This window comes from Aythya fuligula, chromosome 7 (assembly GCF_009819795.1).
Source record: "Aythya fuligula isolate bAytFul2 chromosome 7, bAytFul2.pri, whole genome shotgun sequence".
Taxonomy (NCBI): Eukaryota; Metazoa; Chordata; class Aves; order Anseriformes; family Anatidae; genus Aythya; species Aythya fuligula.
Window position 1 is genome coordinate 14,036,612 of NC_045565.1, and position 25,369 is coordinate 14,061,980.

The 25,369-nt window shown below is 35.6% G+C and overlaps 1 protein-coding gene across 30 annotated transcripts in view; it reads left to right on the forward strand.

Moving 5' to 3' along the window:
- The window catches only part of KCNMA1 (potassium calcium-activated channel subfamily M alpha 1), a 470,776-nt gene that overhangs the window by 397,855 nt on the left and 47,552 nt on the right, over positions 1-25,369 (forward strand). For all 30 annotated transcript variants that reach the window (XM_032191476.1, XM_032191474.1, XM_032191475.1 and 27 more), the window contains 2 exons: positions 10,765-10,858; positions 22,342-22,465. In XM_032191476.1, coding sequence (XP_032047367.1) covers positions 10,765-10,858; positions 22,342-22,465 — 218 coding nt within the window. The remainder of the gene's footprint in view (positions 1-10,764; positions 10,859-22,341; positions 22,466-25,369) is intronic.

Sequence of the window (25,369 nt, forward strand, 5' to 3'; positions counted from 1 at the left end):
TGTATGGGTGCAATGTGTGAAGAAGTCAATTGGATAATGAGATGGACAGGGCAAAAAAAAGGTTTTTTTTGTTTGTTTTTTTAGTTGTTGTAGCTTTTTATTTGACAGTTTGCCAATAGCAATGTAATGGCTTGCATAACAGAGCGAATCATAAAATGAGAAGACAATGAAGAATGGAGATTCTCAAAATCAAGAAAAATGTACGAGGAAATACTAAAATTAAAACCAGAAAATGTGTTCGAGGTTTGGTGGAACTATGACTTAATCATAGTTATATGAATAAATATAAATTAGGATTTAATTGGGAATTAAATATTTCTTTTTCCATTGTGCACACTTCTCAGGGGAAAGGGAAGATGGTTGTTCCGTACGAGCAGTATCACATTTCATATATACTTCTACGCAGGAACAAGAAGTTAGGTCCTTGAAATTGGAAGCCTTTCTTCTCTAAAATACCGAAACCAATTGTGAAATACTCTCTCTTTCTCTCTCTCTCTTTATATATATATATATGAAAAATGCTTTCTTCCTGTCCTGTTTTATCAGCTTGCGCCCTGAAGCGTGATGCATGAAAAACTCCTGATCTAAAGTCCACTGATGTCCACTGTTTTCTCTGACTTCAATAGACTGTAGATTGGCCACAATTTGAATAGCCTTAAATGAAGTCTGAAGTCATAGTAATAGAGAAGTGATAACAACTGGCATCTCTGGAAAGCATTTTGAATATCTATGCTCTAGAGTTAAGCTGGAGGGAGCAAGGAAAAATCAAAATTATACAGTAACCTCAGAGGGTTGCTCTACCCTTAGAAATAAATTAAGAGCTGTAAGTGCCATAAAACAATAGCCTGAGCTTTTTTATCAAATGATGCAAGCTAAAAATTTGTTGGGTTTCCAAACACCTCTGCAGTTTGCCTTCATTCTATATATATATATGTGTAACCCTAAAAGCTCATGAACTTTAACTTTATCATAGTTTAACAGAAGATCAGAGCAGCTATATAGAACATATAGCAACATCCAGACCAGCAGCAATCCACATCTTGTGTTAACTGTCTTTTAATAGCATTCAGAGAAAAGCAGAGGTGAGGAAGAAACCTGTAGCTTTGTTTCAATTGCTTTTGTGTGATGACAAGTAAGACAGAAAGATACTGTATAAAATTTAACCATTGAATGACCAAAAAAAAAAAAAAAAAAAGGCAATTCATTTGACAGTCAATCAATTTCAGGTACCTTTAGCCAAAAGGGGCAAGCCTGGCACCAAAAAAATAAAATGTTTCTTCAGCTGTGCTGTTCAAAGAGAGTGTCTCATGTAATCACCATTCAGTATTTGTAAAATATTCTGAAATGATGCATTCTTGACATTCTCAGATCTTGATGTTTTATTATCTGCTTCAGAAGGCACAAACTGCAACTAAGAGTCAGTGAGCCTCACCTGCTCTTCTAATGGTGCTAGTATGTGTAGATATACAGCATATCTGTTTCTCTTTGCATGAAAAGAACAAAATAATAAAAAAACAGCAAACAATGAAATGCATTTTCCTGAGTTTCCAATGCACATAGAAACCAAAACAGCCATCCTCTTTCATTTGAATTACCATTTCAGACAAAAACCAAACACTGCTCTGCAGTTTCTAAAATTCTTGTGTCTTATCAAGCACCATCACACTGTAGTTTCTAGTCAATAATTTCATCATATGTTACTACAAAAAAAAATCAAGTAATAATTACAAATTTGTTTTAAAATATTTTATTGGTATAAAGTGACTTTTAAACAGATTCTATATATATATAACAATATTTTTTTTTTCTGCACAAATAACTGATGTTCTGAATAAACCATCTTTTGATACTCTGTTACATTCCAACCCAAACTGATTGGGCACTTTTTTTTTTTTTTTTTTTTTTTTTTTTGAAACTACCTTTGATAAGAAATGCATTACAAACTCATCAGTTTTGCTTCCTGTTAACAAAGAGACAGCAGCCGTCTGGATTATTCTAGATCCGCAGTGAAACTGCCACACTATGTATGCTCAAACTAAAGCTGTGCAAGTTTGACAAGGGGCAGATGAATCCAGGAGTTATTGTGCAGGGGTTTAAGTCTATGCGGCAGCTGACGGTTGAAATAATCATCTATACATCGCTCTGAGCTAACTGGGGAAAGGTTGAAGCTGTATATTTTCAACATATCTAGCCTAATGGTTAATCTGTTGTCTTGTGCAGGGGGTGCTGGGTAGAATCACAGCAATAGCTGACAGTTTGGAGGAATTGCTGTGGGTATTTTCAGTTGCCTGATTCACAAAGTGGTAGGTAGCAAAGTCTAAACAGGCTTGTCATTGAAAGAGGGAAGTCATGATCACTGTCGTTCCCATCAAAAGATCTCTGGTAGCCAAAAGCTCAATCAACATATTGATTATCTGCATTTAGTAAGACTGAGCTGCAGTTCATCTTCACTGAGAATACGAAAGCTGAGCTTTTTGGAAGACAAGCCAGATTGCAAAGCAGTGATTGCTCCTTTGGAGGGCAGCTGGAAAGATGCTTAGGAGAAAGAGATAGGGGGTGGGGTATAGGGGGGAATAAAATATTGTTTCAAACAATGATAGTCTGACTGTTAAAAGCACTCTCTATGATTCTAGTGTTGGATCTGGCATATCAATACAGGGACATGACATTATTCACTGCAGAGATTAAGGGGGTGCAGTATGAATTAGACTGAAACAAAAATGAAGTATCTGCAAGTGACAGCTCTGGCTGATGGCTGACTAAGAAGGAAAACACTGTGTTAGTGTCTGGCGAAAAACGGTGCTGAAAGCCTAGCAGCTGATAGAGATGGGAGAGGAAAGGAGTGGTGGGCATTGGTGGTGGTTGTTTAGAATGTCTGGTTTTGGTCAGGATATTTTTTCCCCTTTAAAACACATTTTCATCTTCCCTTCCAGGCAAATCATGCTGAAGCCAGTTTCAGCCATTTTGTTGAAAGCACTGTACTGGTATTCTGCCTTGTTACATTTAAATTAAAGCTCAGCACAGTTTTAAGTTATGGCAAGTGTGTGCTTGCAAAGAATAAATAGAGATTGCCATAGGCATTATATTATCTACGTTGGTTGTTTTAAAAATGTTCAGGGAGTTGCAGATTGCATTTCAAATTATCTTCATTATAATAAATAAAATGTATAGAAATAGAAACAGGCATGATTCCTCAATGCAGTCTGTAGGCAAGTGTATAATCATTGAGCTTGAAAGAGAATTCTTGACGGTGGGGGAAAGAGGGTAGAAATGTATGCAGCTTCAAACTGTCTTTATCTAAATCCCATTAATATCTCACATTTTAAAGGTATTACAACTATGTAATGTTGACAGATTTTTTTTTGATCAAGTTCTGCACAGTATTTTCCTGTAATGCAATTAGGAAATATTACAGAAAACATGGAATTTCCTAAATTCCTACTCTTATCCACTTCCTATTGTTTGCCATTCTCAGTAAGCTATTCATTTGCTCTCAAAATGACTAATAAATGCTATGATTCTTAGTTAATGATAACGCCTTTGGGTACATGGTGAATGTCCTGAATAGTTCTAACAAACTGTGGCAAAATGTACAATGCAGGCAGCATGCTCATCCTGTGACCATTTTCATTGAAAATAATTGCTTATGTCGTTTTAGATAAAGAAAACTAATTTAACTGTGACAAGGAAGTAGTTCTCCTTCAGTAGACTTGCTGGTGCTAAACTCTTCACATACTTAGAGGAGAACTCTTGTGGATGTGGAGGTTCTGGTTTAATATTGCACAGTGGTACAACAAATTACCCCGATCCAAGCAGTTTGGTTGCCAAACCTTGTGAGACAGTGACAGTCTGTAAGAATGTATTCAGTTCCATATAATTAAGAGCAATCTCTGTGTCACAAATATGTTTTCCATGGAAATGAATTCACATACTAGTGCAAACAACCAATCAGATTTTTAAGAAACTATTTATAAAAATTATCTGCTGAACAACAGGATACTTTAAAAGTGTTTTAAGTCCTGCACATAATGTTATGTACCTGCAGAAGTGACAGCATTGGCCTATATTTCTCTCCTAGTTATACAATACTCCTTAATCTAAGAACGCAGTTATATTTTTGTTCAAAATTGCATCTCTGTGCTTGCACATGTATTTCCATGTGTATCCTGATGTGTTGGTGGTACAGTTTATCTTGACGGGCTATTTAGAATAAAAGCAAACAATTTTACTCTCCTAGGGTAAAAAATACATAATTCTGTTAGAGGAATGGAGAAAGCACGCAATCCTTGTTTATGTCTGCATAGAATATACCATAAGATATACACTATGATGGAAGTTTAGTGCATAAGGATTACATCTTGTATCTGAAGTTATTACCTATTGAACTCCAGAAGAGACTGTGAAAAAGTGTTATTTCTTAAGTTGATTGGAGGGTGGATAAGCATTATTACCTTCTATAACATGTGAAGATGCTTTGATGCAGGCATGTAGATATACACAGATTATATCCAATGTTACTGTCTGTAGTTTAAAGGTTGAACTGGATAGATACATTTTAAATTGTACAAATACGTGCTTGACCAGTAGCTTGCGTAGGGAGATAGGGCTCTGCAGGTTTATTTTATCATCTGAAAATTGTTTCACTAGAGGAATACCAAAGATAGAAGTACAAGATTTGACCAAAAAGCAGTAATTCTGAGGTAAGATGGATAATTTTTTTAGTAATGTATCCAATATGATGCACAGCAATTCTTTTGTGGAAGTTTTGCTAATGAAAGATATACACTATCCTCTAGTGGTTTAAAAGTCATCTCAACTTTCCTGAGTATGCATTATTCTTACTACACATTAAATGTTACTATTATCTGAAAAAGAGCAAAATAACCCTGAATTAGACTCCGGTTCTGTTCTGATTTTTTATTTTATTTTATTTATTATTATTTTTTTTTTAATCTATATCACTCAGAGTAGCAGCAAGCCTTTAACTCTGAGATCTTTGAATAGGAATGGAGACTTTGTCACCAAATGGTTGAACCTAGTGAACCTGGTTAAAGAGTACATTCAAAGTATTCTTGTTATCCATGTATAATCAGCTTTTTTGATAGAGACAGATCTAGTGCTTGAGCACAAATGGCAAGCATGTGGATGCTATTTATGTATCTGTCCATCTACAATATAATGATTCTAGCTAATAATAAACTAGACGAAAATACCAAAAAGCACACTGACCTCCTCAAATGATTTTGAGCTACTGTCTATTCAAAGTTCTCCATGGAAACTTTAAGGCAACTGAAACATATGGAAATAATGCTGCAAGATTATCAGTCCATAAACTACTCCCTACTCCCTTCTCACCTCATAACACATACCAGAATATAAGATCTTATTGGCTCAGTAGTATACCTTCTCTATAATATACCCATTCAGAATGAAACTAGTATTACTGTGTATTTTTACCAAAAATATTTGGTGAACATTGTATTATTGTCTTTTTCAGAGGGTGGCATTTGTTAGAGATATTAATATGTTCTTGTAGTTCAATTAGCTTTGATATATTAAAAAATTAAAAAGGAAAAACAAAAAGGATCACAGTTTCAAATCAAACCTGTTTCTAAGAAATTAAACTTATTAGTCTTATTTTCAGAGATGCTACATATATGACCTCCTGAAATTTACAGCACTCAGCACTTCTGAACACCCAACTACTATTATGTAGGTTCCTAATACTAGTTTAATTCCATAAATACGCTTGCACAACTTTAAAGTGTTGACCTTTCTTCTATTATTTCTTACGTATTTTAATAGCAGAATTGTTCTACCTCCCCTGTCATTTTCAGTAGAATATGGGGAATAAACATCTTCCACAGCTAGTAAATCTCAAAGCCTTTATCAACATATGGGAAATAAGTGTTTCCTCAGACACACTTACCCTAGGATGGGATTATTGCTTAAAGATAATAATATTGTGAAATAATCCTTTTATAAGTATTCTTTTATAAAAAGCCATTTTTGGGGGAAAAAAATAAAAGAAAAAAAAAAAAAAAGCTGCAGGTATAAACCTTTTTTTCAACTGTAGAAACTGATACTTTAAGCTTTAAAGTCTGTAATTCCACATGATATCAAAATTCATTCATGGTTTGAAATCATTTTCAATACAAAGACATTAATTTACATTTTTTCTTATTATTTAGAAGTAAAGAATGCAGCTAGACCAAGTTACCCAAAAAGTTCATATCAATTCAAGAATTCAACTACTAATGCACTGGTTGGTGCCAAGTCCACTGAAGGAGCCCCGGAACCTGTTTCACTTGTTAATAACCGTAAAGGGAGCCTCTTCCTACCCAACAATCCCTCGCTGCTGCACCTTAACTTATTGAGTTCTGTTGAACAAGGAAAATCTACCTACTGTAGATTGCAAAGGGCACTCAGCTTGCCTGTAAAATACCGCTACCACTCCCAAAAGCCTGGGTTGAACCAAGATCTCCGTAGGTAGCCCTGTAGTTGGATGCATAAGGCAATTCCAATTGGTTTGTGCATGGTTTTGCAATCTGTTTTCAATGTGACTATGACATTACTAATGCTCTGTTAAGTGCTTACAGATGTGGGTTTCTCCAGATGTGGTGATTAATAAGTTAATCAAGATAGCTAGTCAACTAATGTTTCTGGGTGGTTTGTGCTTTACCTTTCATATGGTTTATTTGCTCTGAAGCATTTACATTCTAGGCAAAAGAAGTTTACCAGGTATTCCGGTTTGTGTGTTGTTCAGTAACATAGATGCAGTTTCAGATTACAGCTCTTTTGGGGGCCTAAAAAAATGGAGTCTATAGACTGTGCTAGTAGTGACCTGAGGGAGACAGTGAAGGAGACATATTTATTTTAAAAAATGGTAACAAAATAACAAAGGAAGAAGTTATGAACTAGTCTACCGTTTCTGAAAGGCATTCCTTTTATTTTGCTTAAAAAATGAAATGAGGATGAAAGTCAAGTAATATGTTGTTACAGATGTTCAGCTCCACATTAAGGCTGTTAAAATTACCAGCACATCTTAAATCAATTCCTGGAACATTATCTGGAAGTTATGTCATTGAAATAATGAATCCTCTTTACTCAAGAATAAGCAAACATGTTAAAACATCAGTGTAACTTTAAATTAAACCCCAGTATAAACCAGAGTATCTAAAGCCTCATTAGATTTGCTTGACATTTTTCTAGCACTGAGTCTTCCTGAACTGCAAAACTGTTAGATTCTGTGCCTATTAGACAAGTGAGCACTGGGTTGTTACAACAGTACAGTAAGTGTTATACTTAGGGATGTGCAAAACAAGATCTTGATTTTTGTTAGAACTCAGAGACTGGATTGAATTCAGATTCTATAAAATTCTGTGTCCAATTCTTGAACTTATTTGCACTTTTCATGAAAGCTGGTAAGGAAAGTCTGCATAATATAATATGACTGCATTTTAATACAACTCCTGTAGCATAAAGACATCAAATATACTAAAAATGGGGGCATATTCTCATTAACAAATGCACTAAGTCAAACATAGAACATCAGAGTTGAGTTGTCATATATCACAACCCATTATTCAAATATGGTTGTCTTTCAGAAGAACAAGTACATTTAAGACTCCCCTTTAAATTAATGCAGACACAGAAAACATGAAACTAAATTGATATTTTATGACTGCTAATTTTTTTTCTGGATCTGTTTCTTTAAATACACAGGAAATTGAGAATCATATGTAATGAAATATGTTTTATATCCTACTTATTACTAAGAAGTGATCATTGCAACACTTTTAGGAACCACACCATAGGTAATGGTCTCTATTCCATTCCATTCATATATTTCAGATACATAGATTCCCTTCCCTCATTCTTATGGAGCTGCATATCTAAACTGCAGATGCACTATAAACTCTGCACACAGATTTCATTGAAAAAAAAAATCTTGTTTGAATGTAATATGATTAAGACAGATTATCTTTCATTGCTACAATGAAAATGAATGGCTTCCTGGCTTAGCAAGGCATTGCTTTAGCAATGAATTGAGATCTCAGAAGGCTTTGCTAACAGGTATTAACTAGTGAGCCACATTAACCTTGGACTTTACAGCCAATCAGTGAAAGTAACAGTTTGAGTATGACAAGCACATATCAAAAGAGGGTGCTTATTTACTGTGTATGCAGAACAAAAAATAACTTCAGACTGCTAGAAATCTATAGGTGGTTATTCTGGATGATTAGTACCAAGACTTTGTATTACAATTGGGCAACAAAGTAGTACCAACTGGTAGCAGTGGAGAACATGAATGCTGGACCATACAGTACAAAAGATCCTTATTTGAAAGGATCAGACATGTCTTTTGAACTAGCTGAAAGCTTGGAAAATTACTCTTTTTTAGTATTGTTTTTTATTGCTCATAGAAATATAACTGCTATAATACAATCTACAGTTGTCTTGTATTCCTGTAAGTTTTTGTATATTGTATTGATGGGTATATAGCTTCCTTACACTATTAAAATCGTATATCAATATACTTACGGTGCAATACTGAATCTCTTTACTAATATTCTGTAACTCCATGGTAGTAGATGAAATTAAGTGAAACTTAGAATTTTTACTACCAGGAGAGTGAAACATATCAGTTGTAGCTTGTTTCTGTAAGGAACGTTTTGCATAGTTTTGTGTCAATTGATCTTTTAAATGTTAGAATCATTAGTTTAGAACTGAATATTTATATAATATAAAGAACAAGAAAGCACAGCGTATGTCTTGAAAGCAGCTTATTGTCTGTGTTGTGGGATAGCATGTGAATAACTTTTTGATAGATAAGTTTATAGCGAGACAATGCCATTTCCAAGAGGGGTATTCTGAAATGCACAAATGCTTGAACTTTGATATAATCAGGGGAAAAAAAAAAAAAAAAGAAAAAAAAAAAAAAGGTTCCTTACTAACAAAATAATTCTGTAAATATACACTTCAGCTTACAAATAACTGAATAATGAAGTGATCTAGTTTAATACCAGAAAGAAAATTTCCGATTGCATATTGCTGATAATTTTCTATGGACATATTTCTATCTCAACCAAAGAATAGAACTAGACTATTCATCAATAAGCATCAGAAAAAAAAATAAAAAATGAAATGGCTTTGTCTTTGGGGATGCTGCCAGAGAACAGAGAGTTAAATTAGTGAAATAAATCATTATAAGACAGTCATTGCTCTGAAATAAGTATAACCTTTTACACAACTGTTTGGGGCATTTTTTTTTATTTGTTTGTTTGGTTGATTCATTTGCTTTTGTGTTCTTTTGCTAAGCTTTCTTTTGCTTTGATTGCCTGGATGTGTTACATGATGCCAGGTCATTTAAAAAGACAGCACATCTGTCTTTTCAGGGCCCAGTCCTTCGGTCTTGACCAAGGCAATATGAAGTTCCACGGCAGACTTTGGAAAACAGACAGACATGACAGGCTAGAACGCAGACTGTAATAAAGTAGTGTCAGAAGAGGGCTATAGCAGAAGGATATTGCTTAATTTGTTCCCAGATAAATCTAGGGCAGGTGACACATATCCAGGTTTGTGGTTTTGGTGTCGTTCTTATGTAGCTCATTGCAAATTGATTTTTTTTCCAGCCTTTGCTTGTGCACTGCTAATGTGTATTAAGCTCTTTTAATACAGATACTACTACTGCTACTAATCTCTTTCCTTTTAGCTCTAAAGTAACAGCCTTCTAGGCATCTGTTATATTGCTTTCTAGTTCATTTTCAAGTTAACAATAGGATGAAAAAAGTCTGTTTTTCCTTCTTTACATTAGAATAACTCAGCATTAGTGTGAATATGAGAAAGCAGGCATAATTCCCTTTGCTAGCAAATGTAAACCTTATGCACAGATTATTAAGTGCAATAACAGTCTTGAAACAGTAACGATGATGGATAATTCTTATAGATGAGCTATTAGGAAGCTGCACTTGTTTAAACAATAAACATTGTGACATAGGTTATCCAAGATTAGTTTATGATTGGCAAAATCATAACTGATTCTACATCTAGAAACTGATCTGTCATTGAAAGTGCACCTCATCCTCATTAAAAGACTGTGTAACACATGCATCCTCTGTTACACAGGTATTGTCTCCCCACTTCCATTCAACCTCATTCTGTTCTCTCCTGTTACAACTCCCTTTTGTGAGAAGGGTAGAGTGATGAGGTCTGACTTGTGCTGGAGATCTGTGCACAATGGCAGGCTGTGCTCACAGTCCCGACTAACTGAATCATTGAACATCAAGGCATTGAATATTTTACATCTCTTCACGAAGACTCTGTTGTTTGGCATGTGAGGAGCAAGAACCAACTGGTGTCTGGCTCATTAGCAAAAGCAGGCTGGCAGCTGTTATGTTGGTATTGCAAATAGTGCTTTATCTTTCTGGAAATATAGCAAAGCACTAATTTTACTTTTCTGTAGCTCAGATTAACTGAAAATAATGCTAAGAATAACCCGAATGTGGTTCCCCCACCCTTTGTTTTTGAAGTAAGAAAGCAATTTGAACGCCTGTGTTCAAAACCCTGGTACTCTTCCCTGCTTCTCCTTCAAACCAATTTCTTTGACTAACATGTATTTGATTTTTATTACTGTTGGGCCTATGTTAGCAATGAACTATCAGTGCGTGAATGGACATAGAGTGTGTGTTCTTTGCTACTTCACTTGTATTTCATTTTGTACTTAGAACAGTGCTTAATCTCATGAGTTCCTTATATTTCCAGTTGAAGATGAGCAGCCATCGACACTGTCACCCAAAAAAAAGCAACGAAATGGAGGCATGAGAAATTCACCCAACTCCTCACCCAAACTGATGAGGTAAGACTGTAAAAAACTCATGTCTTCATCCCCTTTCTTTCTTCCTCCCTTCCCCTTCTCCTCCCCCCACATCAAAAAATAAGGGGAGGGGGTGGAAAAAAAGATTGTTAGATGGTTTCTGAAAGGCTGAAGTATTTATTCTGTCAGCTTGTCAGCAGTTAATGATAGAGCTGAAAAAAATTCTGTCATGAAAAACAGTTTGAAAAGCTGTTTGAAAAATACATAGGCTTTAAAGTCTTAGCTGTCACCCTGTCCTGTCCGTGTGTAGTTCTTAAACAGCAGTGGCACTAATGATAGCACTATCCAATCAGAGGAACTCGTGTGGTTAGTTTGCCTCAGGCAATTCTCTTTTTGTTGGATTCCCTCTGAGTACTGTTTTCTGTACTTAAGGCCATATGTGAGATGTATCATCACAATCAAAAATGAACCTGAATATTACCTTCCTTTTATCCTGTCGATTGAAATCAAATTTCTGTTAATTGATTTAGACTGATAAAAAAGTCTAATAATCTATGTACTTGCCAAAGCAAAGTTCAAAACTAATGCAGTTGTACTCAGGTTAAAAGCATATTAATTATGAAACACAATGATTTTTTAAAAGGGTAGTATATACTCTAAAAGTGGGTGATGAAAACGTCATCTTGTTAGTGATATTTTTCCCCTGTTGCTATATGTACATTATTTTACACTTGTAACATCTTTGTATAACTATGTAGTTTCATTCCGTAGGACAGTTTTCCTCCAAGAGTGTTGTTAAAACTAGAACTACAACAGGAAATTGGAATCTATTAAAATAATATGGCATTTTCATTCTGTCTCACTTTCTTCACCCTTTGCCTGTTCAAGTCAGTCACAACAGGATCAAATAGTAGATGTGGAGTCCTCTGTAAGGAGGCAGTTCCTCCTCTGCTTTTGCATATCTAAAATAACCAGTCTAGAACCTTGGTCCATAATTGTATCCAGAACTAAATATCATAGCAGTGATTTTCTACTGCATACGTGTACAGAAAAAATGCAAACTTCCTTAGATAGAGCCACCTTCATGCAGTTTGGGGTTTGGGTATATGTATAATAGTAACGGTTCTGCAAACAGAAAGGTTAAGTGAAAAAAAAAGTATGAATGTATATTTATTTCCTATATAAATTCACTTGTGTTTGCTTTTATTGTTGACAATTATTGTGTTCCTTTAAGAATTTGGGTAACAGGTAGGTAAATAATATGTCTCTTTGCGTTTCAGACTGGGAATTTTTAAAAGAACATCCATGCTTGTTTATTGTTTCTGCATTGTAGGGCGTATTTAAGGACATAACTTTTGCAAGTCTTCATTTCTGTTTACACTATAGAACCAAAAGTGAGATTGATTCACAGAGGAAAATGCACACAGCTGTGTCCTCTTTTTTTTTTTTTTTTTTTTTTTTTGACTCTTGACCATCTATTTCTGTTAAATGTATCATTAAAAGTTCTCTGCCTTCCTGTTAGCTCAGTCTTGCCCATATGACACTGATTTACATGCTTGTTTACAGTTTATGAGGAAGAATAAAATGAGCATACTGGCAAGCTTCTCATTTTTATTATGCCAGTTGTCATCCTAGCATCATTTTCAATTTACTTACCTTTGGACAGTCTTCTTATCTGGTGCTAGTAGTTTTAACCATTTAAAGTTTTTAAAATGTGAGAGAGTGTCTTGCCACCAAATACTAATTTTGGGGAAGTAAAAATAAAAAGAAAAAGGAGAAGGGGGAGAGAGAAAGAGAGAGAGAAAAAAAAAAAAAAAAAAGAAACATTTGGAGCTGAGTGCACTGTCCCTGTTTGCTATGTAAAGTATGCCTCATTTCTTTGATCTTGAGTAATAATAATTCTGTGGAGTTATACTGTTTTCATATGCTTCAAAGCTGTGTCAAAGTTTTGCTGCTTAAGGGTACTTCTTTATTCTATTGGCTCTTGGGTACTGAGATGACAGGTCCTCTGTACTAGGTGCAGGCTTTTTCAAGTCATAGCCTTCAGCAAAACATCAAATTACCAAATACAGGGTAACATACTTCTACACAAATGCCTTTCCTGTAGATATATTATACCATATATATTAAATACTTTAGTGTTACACGGTACATTTTATGTGCAATAGAAAGTGATGGTTTGAGGTAGCCTTAGGGGTACTTTTTTCCACAAGCAGAAAAAGCTAGTGTATACCGTATCAAGTATGGTTTTTACAGGACTTTCTGCCCGAAGGCCTTTGTAAATAAGTAATGATCAACAGATTGGCTGTGGGTTTTTGAAAAGCATGCCTGTGTCAGTTTGCATGATGGGGGAAGATTTTCAAAGTGGAGCCTGCCTTCATTGCCTGCTGAAGAGGGACTGAGGGAGAGTAGTCGTCCTGAGCCTGAGCTGTCTGCTCAGTAGCACATCAGAATTGCTAAATACGGGTCGAGCAGCAAGCAGAGAACTTGCCAGGCTTCCAGATCTAGACATTGTTTTCTTCTTCTCTCTTACTGCTAATTTATCCGCCAGCACCCTCAGCCTCTCCCCAGACCCAATGGTCTCTTTGTCTTATCCATTATCTACACTGACTGATCTTTGGTTCAAGGTGCTAAATAAGAGAAAGCTGATTAAATCAGAAGAAAACTCTGCATAGCTTTGTGTGCAATGTCCATCTTTCAGCTTTACAATAAATGAAGGTGGGCTGTATTATTTGCTAGTTTGTATACTTGCCGGTTACCTAAAGTGACAGGTACTTGCTTTGCTTTCCTGCCCAGAAATATTTAGTATAAGTCAGCTAAAAGTGCACAAAAATATAAGTCAGCTAAAACATTGTCATGTCTGCAGTTGATATATACCTTTGCAATATTCTTCCTAAATTTACATTAAAAGAGCCTTTTCAAATCCAGCTTCATCCCTGTCCCTCCCACAGAAACAGCTGGCAGAGTTTCCTCAGCTGCGGACCTAGGTCTAGAGGGGGCCTGAAGAACAAGACTGGAGCATGTAAAAGAGAAGTAGTATGTGGAAAGTTCATCTGTAAATTATAATAAGAGCTGTGACTCTAGAGTCACTTTATGAGCAGCCTTACAATTAAGAAAATGTTGAAAATGCTGCATAGATTTTAGATTTCTGCAGTGGCTGGGGCAAATCAGGGAGGATGGTATTATGCCATGAGATGAAACTATGCGACCTCTGCTGTCACTGAAATAGAACAGAGGACCAGATGCTGTATCACAGGTATCCCCTGGAAGTTGTGACAGGTGCTTATTTAGACCTGGTCAGAAGGTGGGCATTCCTGAGATTCACTCATACATAAATAGAAATCTATATTATCAAATCTGATGCTGATAGATGGACTGAAGACATCTTTTCAATGTCAATTTTTTCATTTTATTGTTTCTAGGTATCAATAAGTCACTAACCGAAATAAATAAATGACACATATTCAAATGTTCTTTGTATATGTCATACATGGTTTACATTCACATTTACAAAGTCATTGTTCTAACTGACTCCTGTATCACATCCAATGACACTGGCAGAATCACACTGATGTAATGCCAGAAGAACCAGTGGTTAATCAGGTAAAAATAGTTCAGAATGCAACTGTAGCTATAAATGTGAATGAATTAGGAAAATACTGAGCCACTATGCATTGTCAGAATTACTTTTTATCTGTTTCACACCAGCAGAAGTCTCTCCCATTAAACCCACAAGAACATGGGTCTTCTTCAAATATACCTGAATTCCAAAAGGAAAAAGGAAGTATACTTCTCCTGTGGAGATGTAAACACAAGGGCATACTATTGCAATAAGAAGTAAAATTTAAATGGAAATTGAAAGGAAAAGGAAAGAAATTTGTGAATAATAATCACATATCAAGTTTCCTTTTTCGTGAGATGGTGAGGAAAGTGGGACTATTTGATGCTTCTGGTGTCAGGCAGTGACATAGTCACCTGTTCATTATCTGACAGTAATAAGTTTCGATGTATGCTATTGATGAACAGCCATAGTAAACAGGCTATGTCACCTGAGTATCAAATAGCAAAGCTAGTTTTAAAAAAGTGTCATTGTTGATTTAGAGTGACCAGTAAAAATGTGAAAAGCCCTGGGTTTAAATCAAAAAAGCCACTTAAAAGGATTGTTGTTGGGGCTCAAGTCTTCACTTACTGCTTTGGTAGCTGCTATTGCATGAGTGGAATACACTGAGTTAAAGGAAATGTCAGCCCAGCTGAGTCGAACTACCTCTTAATGCAAGAACAAATAGCATATGACAGGGCCCAAGGGGCCTGAAGAGCAAACAAATAGTTTGTCCCTGTCCACTCTGAAAGGAATGGTGTAGTTGACATAGGCCTCTAGACAAGTAGCATACTCAGCAAAGGGTCATTATCATTAGTGTCCCTGATCATATACGAATCAGCAACATCAGAGGATGCTGGATTTTCAGTGTGTTGCCAAGGAGAATTTCATAAGCCTGAGGATTTTTCTTGATCAAGGCCCCAAAATAATTCCCAGCTAAACCATAAAACTAGTTCAGAGACTGTCAAGAGACTGTTCAGCTAAGTGACGTGGAAAAAGTGAGCTTTTTGGCATACGTTTTTGGAAACCTTAATGAGATTTATCTGAAGTTGAGTGGGAAACCTCATTTCTGTTTTCCTGAAGCTGGCTATAATATTCTAAGTATATGAGCAATGGCTGTGCACACGTTATCTCCTCATCTGCCCATCCAGCTCCATGTCCTTGCATGTGCAAACACATTTCTTCTGGTGCCTCTCAGAGTGAATTTGCATATGCCCTACCACTGTAGCACTGCCCTTCCACAAGCTGAAACTGTGATCTTTCATGCAGGAATAATAAAATAAAATAAAATAAAATAAAATAAAATAAAATAAAATAAAATAAAATAAAATAAAATAAAATAAAATAAAATAAAATAAAATAAAATAAAATAAAATAAAACAAAATAAAACAAAATAAAATAAAATAAAATAAATGAGGAGAGGTCAAAAGGATGAATATTTCTTTAACAAAAACTGGTATAATGAGTTTAATCTGATCATTTTTGGAGACTCCCCTAAACCAGATACGAAGGCAAGTTTTGAAGAGCTGAAAGCTCACAGTTTAATTGTAATAATGGTTTATATTTATGTCCTTCAGCATTGGATTTTCATAACATACTCTAAATTGACAGCTTTTGTTAAGGATTTACAAGGCTAACTTTATGCACTGATAATATGAAATTAAAAGTAAGCTGTGACACAGCAGGTTCCTAATAGCACAATTCTCTTCCTGGTTCTGTTTGACAAGTTCACTGCTGCAAATAAAAGCATCAGGTTCAGTAATCACCATGTTATTTTAGACCAGGTTTTACCAAGTTTATACATTTAAAAGGTTTGAATGGTAGGGAGTAGTATACGTTAGCCCGCTGATGATTGCTACCATTGGTAGTTGTGTTGTAAACTATGGAAATAAGAACAGTATCAGATTGTTTTTCAAAGTAATGTGAAATCTTGTGCAAATGTTTTTGAGATGAGAGAACAGAGTCAGGAAAGAAAAGGAGAAATTTCCATAAATAAATAAATAAATAAATAATCAACAAGCTCTTTTATAAAGTTCAGAGAAAGAGAAGACCCAGTCAGATCAAGGTAAAGGAAAGAAGACGTTCTTCAGCCATAAACCAGGTTTAAAGAAAGTAGCTAATTTTTATAACATTGATTTGCAACAGAGGTAGCTTTTATCATAAGGTATAAAGGCTACAGTTCATTTAAGTGGAAAACATCACTCCTATATTTTATGATGCCATTGAACTGTGGGTTTATATTTTTCAAATGAAAAATTATTTTTTCAGGTACTTTCTCCTACCTTGCAATGATTGCTAGCTCTGCAGCTTGAGTACATATAAATGGGAAATTTTAAGAACAAAGGATGTGTGCCTGTCTCTCCCTTGTTAAGTTGCTTATATAAAACTCTGAAAGTTAACTATTTTGTTACTTTCCTGTGTAAAAGGATTCATACCTCAGAAGCATATTCTAAGAATGTCCTGAGGTAGCAAGATACTTTAATAAGCAAGATTCTGACAGTAAACAGCTCTATATCAGCATCCTCAGTAGTCTTGATAAATTAACATGAACTCATCACTAAGATTTCTGAGGTAAAAACAAACAAACAAACAAACAAACTGTAACAATATTTGAGTAGAGAGGAGAACAGGGGAGGAAGAATCATTAGTATTCTTAGCACAGTAGTTCAGCCTGTAAGCTAGCATAGGGTACTGTGTACCAGCCACTGTATTAGTTACATTCCTCTTCGTATATCTATGGAAAATGTAAGACATTGTGGGATTGTATCTGTAGATTCTGAATATGGAAATAAAAGCATTTAACAGTAAAACACCAGGTTTTCTTTCTGTAGTTGCACTAGATGTTCTTCTGTAAAGCTCATTGCATCTGTGCACTAAATCTTTACAAAATTAATTGCTGATTAACCTGTGAAAGTAAAGATCAGTAGGAGCATCATTAGTGTAAAATACATAGGCAACAAATTCTCATTACAACTTAATATACACAGCCACATACACAGACTGCAGAGGGTCACGGGGAATGGCTAATGGTAGCCGACAAATGTTGGGTGTATTAGTCACAAAACATTTGCTGAATTCCATCAGAATGTCGTGACAACCTTCACAGCTAGTCCCAGTGAGCTGCAGGAGTCGGTGGAGTTTGCCTGTGACAAGCCGTCAGTCTATCTTGGTTGAGCTTTATAGCACAAGTCAAAGCAGTCAGCGAAGATTGAAGTGACAGAGGCCCACGGAGTAAATAGTGAAACATGCAGCACATCATGAAATATTCAGTCAGGGTGTAAAAGCTCTAAATGCTTTTTCAATTATTAGCACCTGCACTGGCTGCATACATCTAACACTAACAGCATGTTAATTGCCACAATTTGTTAGGATAGTTGTAGGAGAAATTTCAAAGGCGTGAGACATTCTCTAGCGTGTCTTCAGTCCTTATCTTCAGCAAACCCTGTCCTTCTTCCTAAAATTATGTGTGTGCTTATGCTCGCAAACACACATCCACGGATAAAGTAAGGTAGGAAAACTCGAAGTTCCTGGCTCGTACACATGGTGACTTTCAAGACCCTGAGTCTATACTAGACTGCTTACGATCTCATTGTGTGGAAGAATCAGACACAGTGTATCTATGTGAGAAGGGCAAAATTGCAGACAGAAGTTCCAGACTCAAAATCTGCAAGTAAGTTTGGAGTGGTTATAAATGTCTGCAAGGAAAGCAGTGCTCTTTAAAATGTAATGTTGGCTTCTTCACAGTAGGGGTGCTGCAAATGGGATTTATGGTCTAGCTGTTGTCTTCCAGGCAGCCTTTTTGGAGTTGTTGCTGTAACATGGCATTTAATGTCATTCTCAAGTTTAATTGATCATAAGTGGCACAATATGCTCTTGAAAACCTTGAAAAGAAGGCATTTTGCTCTTCATTTTAAGTCATGTGTATGCAATATCTGCCATAAGAGCCAGAGAAGCAAATTTTTAACTGGAGTTACGAATGAGGGAAATGTAGCTTTCACTCTTTTTTTTTCCATGCATGCTATTCATGCCTGTCTTTTCCGGCCTGGAATGACTAAATTCTATGGTCATTGCAAACCATAAAAGCCAACATCTCATCTAAAAAAAAAAAAAAAAAAAAAAGAGGATTTTATTTTTGTTTGTTTGTTTGTTTGTTTTGTTTTTTGTTTTTCCATAATGTGAATTTTTCAAGCATTTTTCAAGCAGATAGTATTATAGCCCTGGAGGATATCATAACTACAACACTAATACAAATACTTCCAGAGTAACTTGCCAATGTGACTCAAGCATAGCTTGACAGGGCCATTTTCAAGGGTGAGGCAGACAGAGATGCTCTAGAAACATTCAGTCCCTGATTTGGCTATAAGAACAAATATAATGCTATGTGTAGTATGAATGTTAATGGGAAGAGGGTGTCCAAACCCCTTAGGCAGATTTGACAGCCTTGGCCTCTCTTTGTCTGTCTTAATGAATTTTTACTATTTGCAAAACAAGTTTGGATCACCAGATTTATGAATGTGTATAGATCTAAAGTAGTAATACTGTGTTGTTAATATAGTACTTCAGAAAAACAACATGGGCTAAGAAACAACAACAGCAAAACAAGTCCAAAGATATATTATTATTTCTTTTCCCTAAGTATCCACTATTATCTGAGGACAAAGTTTGACCCTAGAAACAATAAGTTGTAAACAATTTTCAGCCTCTGCAGACATCTTCAGAGATTGCTTTATGGAGGATGGAAAATCATTGATTAAAGAGATGAAGATATTAGCCTATCTCGGAAGATTCATACGTTCAATATAATGGACACAATTGTAAAAAACACGGATTCTGAAACACAAAGCATGGCTAGTCTTATCACAGTTTCATTCTCAGACAATAATCTGTTATCTTACAACAAAAATAGTACAACAGGCTCTATTAGCATACTTCCTTGTTGTGTGCCCCTTCCAATTTGCTGCTTTTAAGACCACCACTTGCTGTACTCTAAACAGTGAAAGTAGAGGATCTAAATAGTTTATCATCCTACAAATAAGTGCACATATTTCTCTCTATATATATGTATATATTATCTAAAACTTCAAAAGGAAACTTATATTTGATTATTCACACTCCTCATGCCATCTACAGCACTCCTGTGTTTAAACCTAATGTAACTGGAAAATAAAGTATTGAGGTAAAATTCTGATTTATCTTTGGCACAAGCTACTTTAAATTTTCCCCTTTAGGATGCAAAGCCCTTATCCAAGACAGGACTACAACTAGGCTTTAAGCACTCACGTACTAAAAATTGTCTCAGACCTCAAGGCAGTTGGCCACCATTTCAAGTCAGATATCTGTTCTTATATTTCAGTTTGTAACCTTTCTGTGAAAGGGATTACAGTATTGCTAAATATTAATTTGTGTGAAAGCTTCAACTGATCTATTTAGTTTCAAGTCTCAGAGCATTCAAGATACACTGATTAGAAAATTAAAATGGTGCATTTTTTAAAAATTGGTTTAAGGTAGTTTTTCTGATAAAGGGGAAAATTCCCTCCCATATGCATCTGCTTTCTCAGAGAAAAAGAATGAGAAGAGGAGATTTGATCAGTGAACTTTGCCTTTTTTTTTTCAGTGCTGTGCTAGGAAAGGTTCATGGAGAATTGTCTCATAAAGATTTGAGGAGAAAAATAAAAAAAAGGACAAATAAAAACATCTCTCCTGAAGATTCCTCACCTTTTGACAAAGTTTCTTATTAGGAAACATGTAGCTAACACATTCCGTCAGAAAACAATAACCAGGATAAAGTCCCATTAAATGTCTGAACTCCAGTACTACCTTCAAATAGTATTGCATCCATGGCTGCAGACCTTACTGTACCACGTGCAAGTATGACAAGAAAAGAACACACTACGAACAGCATTAGAGTCAGATTTCAAGCTAAATTGCTATGGTTGCAGCTCACTCACCAATGGAGTAAAAAAGTATGCAGACTCTGGATATTTTTATAGAAATGAAAAACAAACAAAAAAACTTTGGTACAGGTCATCTCTGTCTCCCACAGAACAGGGAGCACAATTTTGCAAAAACTTTCATTACTAAACCTGGAGCAGGGTCAGACTGCATGCAGTCCCCTAGAGAGTGAAATGCATTGAACTCCATCTCTGTTGAGTGAATGTAAAAAAACTTTGAAAACAGTGTTTCTTCTTTCCAAATGTCCAATTTATGACTTAGCTGCCCACTGCACTGTTATTTCTTAAAGCATGAAGAGACTCTGGCTTAACTGGATCATTATATTAATAGTTTCTCAAGTTCTTCTAAGCTACCGTCTTTGGAGTTGACCCTGTTTGAATGAAATGAATGAGAATGTTCCACTGACTTCAATGGCTATATGATCAGCGACTATGAAATTACAAAAAGTAATCACCCTGAAGGAATTAGAGATTATACCTTTCTTAGTCGTGCAAGTGTAACTGTGTTAAACATGGTAACTTATCATCCTGTATTCAGTGTAAATTAACCTATGCCATGCACAACATTCAAAGTTTCCTTTAGTGGACAGTTGAAAAGAAAGAGTCTTACCACATTCTGCTGGCTCAAGTGCTTGAAAAGCAGGAAACTCCCGTTTCGAGAGTTCAGCCAATATGGGCATTTCCTTAAAAGTCTTCAAAATGGAAACTGCTTTAAAATTTGTCTGCCTGTCTCTGAATATTTGGCACGTTCTTACAGTAGAAGTATAGTCTTCTTTGAAAGGTTACAATTCTGTGTCAGTATATTTCTAGCAGTCATGACAGAAACCTAAAGTAAAGACTGTAGTTTTCCCAGAGAAAGATCAGTTCCTTGTTTACTTGTAATATTTCAAGGATCAGTTTACTGGTTCTCTGTGAAGAAGATCCTCCATCTAATGTTTTGTGCTGTGTAATGTAATCACTTAGGGGTCCTTACTGAGAGTGTGAGAGTGTTGAAGTTCTTAGCCTAATGTTTTTTTATTGTTGTTTTTGTTGTTGTTGTTTTTGTTGTTGTTGTTCTGTTTTGTTTTTCAGTGTATAAATAAAGGACTGTGTATTGTATGAATCTGTGCTTAGGTGTAGCTGTACTGCTGTAAGGAAGTTTATGAAAACGTCTTTTTATTTGCTTCTCCTTTGAGAAGCCTTGTGTTTTCAAATCTTGCTAGAAAACACATACACACACAAAAGGAAAAAAATAACAACACCACACACTTAGGGGGTTATCACGGATACAGTTGTCAGAGAAAATGGACATTGTTCTTTGGTATTAAGATCATGTATTCCAGATGTGGGCATTTGTTAGTCAGTCCGCTCTAAAATGACATACCGCTGAATCTTTAAAGGGCTTCAGTTTGGAAAAGCAAAATATGATTGGGCAAATTGCTAAAATATTTAAAGTGCAGCCTGTTAAAGCTTTTACTGTGAAGAGCATCACGTCAGAAGTTATATGTGGTAAAAGCAAGTAATTGGCTTTCCATACTTATGCCAGTCAGTCAGCATGGGGCTCTATTCCTATCCTTTCTACTTCATTGCAGATGCTAATAGCAACTCTGATATTTATTTTGGAGGGGTGGGACTGGCAAAAAAACAAAAAAAAAAAAACAAAAACAAAAAACAAAAAAAAAAAAACAAAAACAAACAAAAAAAAAACAACAAACTTTTATATACATTATGGTGTCAGAAAGCCCTGTTTAAAACTAAATGGTTATTGGTGTGGAAAGAGCATGTAAAATCTTTCAAATTGCACCCAAAATTTAAAACTTAATATTTTTTTTTCTTTTTAGCCTTTGTTTTAAAGTGCCTGCACAGAAGTATGTTGAAGTGTAAATACATTTCATTTTTTACTTTTTTTCCCTCTGTACACAGCTCTTGGGATATTTTTCCATCCATAATTCATAATATTTTCCACTTACGTTGTCCTCAACTTGTTTTTCCCCAGGCATGACCCCTTGTTAATTCCTGGCAATGAACAGATTGACAATATGGATGCCAATGTGAAAAAATATGACTCTACTGGGATGTTTCATTGGTGTCCAGCCAAGGACATTGAAAAGGTCATTTTGGTAGGTACTGATGATAAGTTGTGTTTGAAAAGAGATTATTTGAACCAATAGCACTAATGTCTAACATATTGATAAATTAATCTCTACTATCCTTTAAACTAGCATATTGAAATCAGAAACACAATGTGATAAAATTGAAGCGAGCATTTTGGTTAAGGAATTATTTTTATTATTATATAAATACGTATGCCAGAATCAATAATAAAAATCAGTCCAAAATATACTGGTTTTTTGTTGTTGTTGTTGTTGTTGTTGTTTTCTTTTTTCATAAACTGAAATTTGCATATCGAGTTTAAATCTTTAGAGAATCCATGCTGGAAATATTTAAATGTTTACGTACCCCATTTATGTCTTTACACAAGGTAGTAATGATTCTAATACAGGCAAGTGCTGCTTTGCATTATCTCTTATTTTTTTATATGAATTTTGCTCTCTTAAAACTTCTCTCTCAATTTCCAACATGACAAGATGCCCAAATAGGCCAGAGTAAGTAGTACTACTAGTCTGCTTTTCTAGCATGTTGCAGTGAGCCTAGTCTGTTTGCTTCATTTGTTTAACTGGGGAAGCATCAAACTGACTCAAGTCATTAAAAATAATTAGAAGGCCTATCACAGTCTATTTTGCTCAGTGAAGGTTTGTGCCACTTGTGTTCATGTACTCATGCCTAAGAGTAACAAGTAACTAACTCCAGATTTCATTCTCAGAACTGATGATATCTGAAACGAACTCCCTTGTGGATCTTCACTTTGTTGCACATTATAAAGCTTTTCCTGAGCCTGCTATCTTAGATTTTCCTGCACTGTGGTATGGTGTAGCCAATGATGATGACAGCACTAGTTTATTGTAATGATCAGGGGTAAAAACCTTGTTTCCACTTCTCCTTGGGTGTTTCTGTTTTAAATATGACATTGCTCGGAATTGCAGTATTGGTGTTTAGATAGTCGAGCAAGTCAATTCCAAATTCTAGAGACTGAACTGTGGGACAGAGCCTGGCTAAACAGCTTTAATTAGTATGCATTTATATGTATGTATTCAGCAGGCAAGGAGGAGCAACCCTGCTGCACAATATTTTGTAATAGACAGTGATAAAAATTTGCCTTCATGTTCAGAACACATTTTAGAAGATGACTTAGTATGACCTTTATATACTGTACCACTCTTCAGAGTGTTTCTCTGAAAATGTCACTGTGGAGTGCCTCACTTCTTATCTCTTGATGATGGCATGTCAGTTTTTACTCCTACTAGCCTGTGAATCTGTGAGTCTGGCCAGGTTCTTTTTGTTTTGTGCACTATCACCAATAAAGACATTGCCAACAAAATGCTTTCCTACACCATGTCAAGCTCACAGTTCACAATGTATGTCTATGTTCAGATCCATGAAAATTTAACACTGTCCTTAGAGATCACACAAATACAGTTTAGTACATAATTTAAAGATTTCCCAGGTTGTCCACTAACTGATACTTGACAATGTCTTGGTCAGGAAATAATTCATTTTCCTGCCCAGCATCTCTTTTGACTCTGCAACATTTGAGCAGTATCAGGTAGTAAGGACTCCCCTTTTTGATACAGTCAAATAGACATGACTACTTACAGATTAACAACTGTGCAGTACCTTTTATTATATATTTTTCTAAAGACTTGGTCTGCCTTCTAAAGTCTCAGTAGTCCATGCAGAACTATCTGTAGAGGCATGGGACAACATGCATGCTTAACTTCATCATTTACTCTTGTATTCTTTCATATGAAGGGCCAAGACCAGTCTTATGGGAGAGTTGTACAAACGTCAGGTTAATTACCCAAGAGAAACCGGAAGCTTGTATTCTTTTTAACAGATTAGAGAACTTCTAATCAGAGTTCCCCTTATTATATAATGAACATCTCTGCTACATATTCTAGTCCATATTACACATTGTTATGCTTCCACAATTCAGAAACAGGACATATAGTAAGGATAAGTGAGAGGAATATTAATGCAGCTCACCATTGCCTTATTCATTGGCAAAACTTCTTGGCAATATGATATCAGTGGATTTTCAGTTACTTGATGGAGTGCAGTAATGATAAGATTGGCTCCAGAAATGAAGGTCATGGTTTCCTAACGACTTTATTTAATCATCGTGGTGTTTGAATTGCCTGCTCAACTGATATTACCACTGATGAGATTAATGCAAAAATGTAATTCTTGTCACTGAGACAAGAAGATAATTCTTAACATCAGTTAAATATACTTCATGAAATTTATTTCTGTCTGTCCAAATACTCAGGAAGTCTGATTGGCCTGAGAAGTTAGTATTAGTCATGATCTTACACACTAGATTTTTCTTTCTGAGAGAAGCTTGAAGTATGGTGGGCGTCTATGGTAAAGTGGAGCAGTGCAGAGGGTTTTTTGATTGCTTCTCAGGGTGGTAGCAGCTTGTTCTAAAATGAGAATGTTGACTCTAAGAGAATATGGTCCTCAACTCGCAAGATACCTGTGATGCCGCAAAAGCCTTATTAAGACCACTGAGCACTCACACATTGCTTTTCAGATTGGTTCTGAAAAAACACTAGTGATTTGTAAGCTAAAGCATGTTTGTTTTTGCATCTCTTTCCTATAACCCTTCTAATGGCTGAATGCACAGTAGGTCAAAATCTGTTCATAGCTAAATCCATAGTGCTTCTGTTGTAACCAGAGTATTAATCCACATGTGCAGCAACATATACAGGATCAGAATTTGGTCCACTACAATGTCTTTTTGAGTGCTGAAGGATTTGTGAACAAGAATGGAATTTTCTTCTGCTGAGCACATTTAACGAAGGATAAATAAGTGTAAAAATGAACAGCTATTATCAAACTGCTTCTTTGTGCATGAACAATATTGACAGTTGTATTTGTCCTGGTTTAAAACTCAATATCTGATT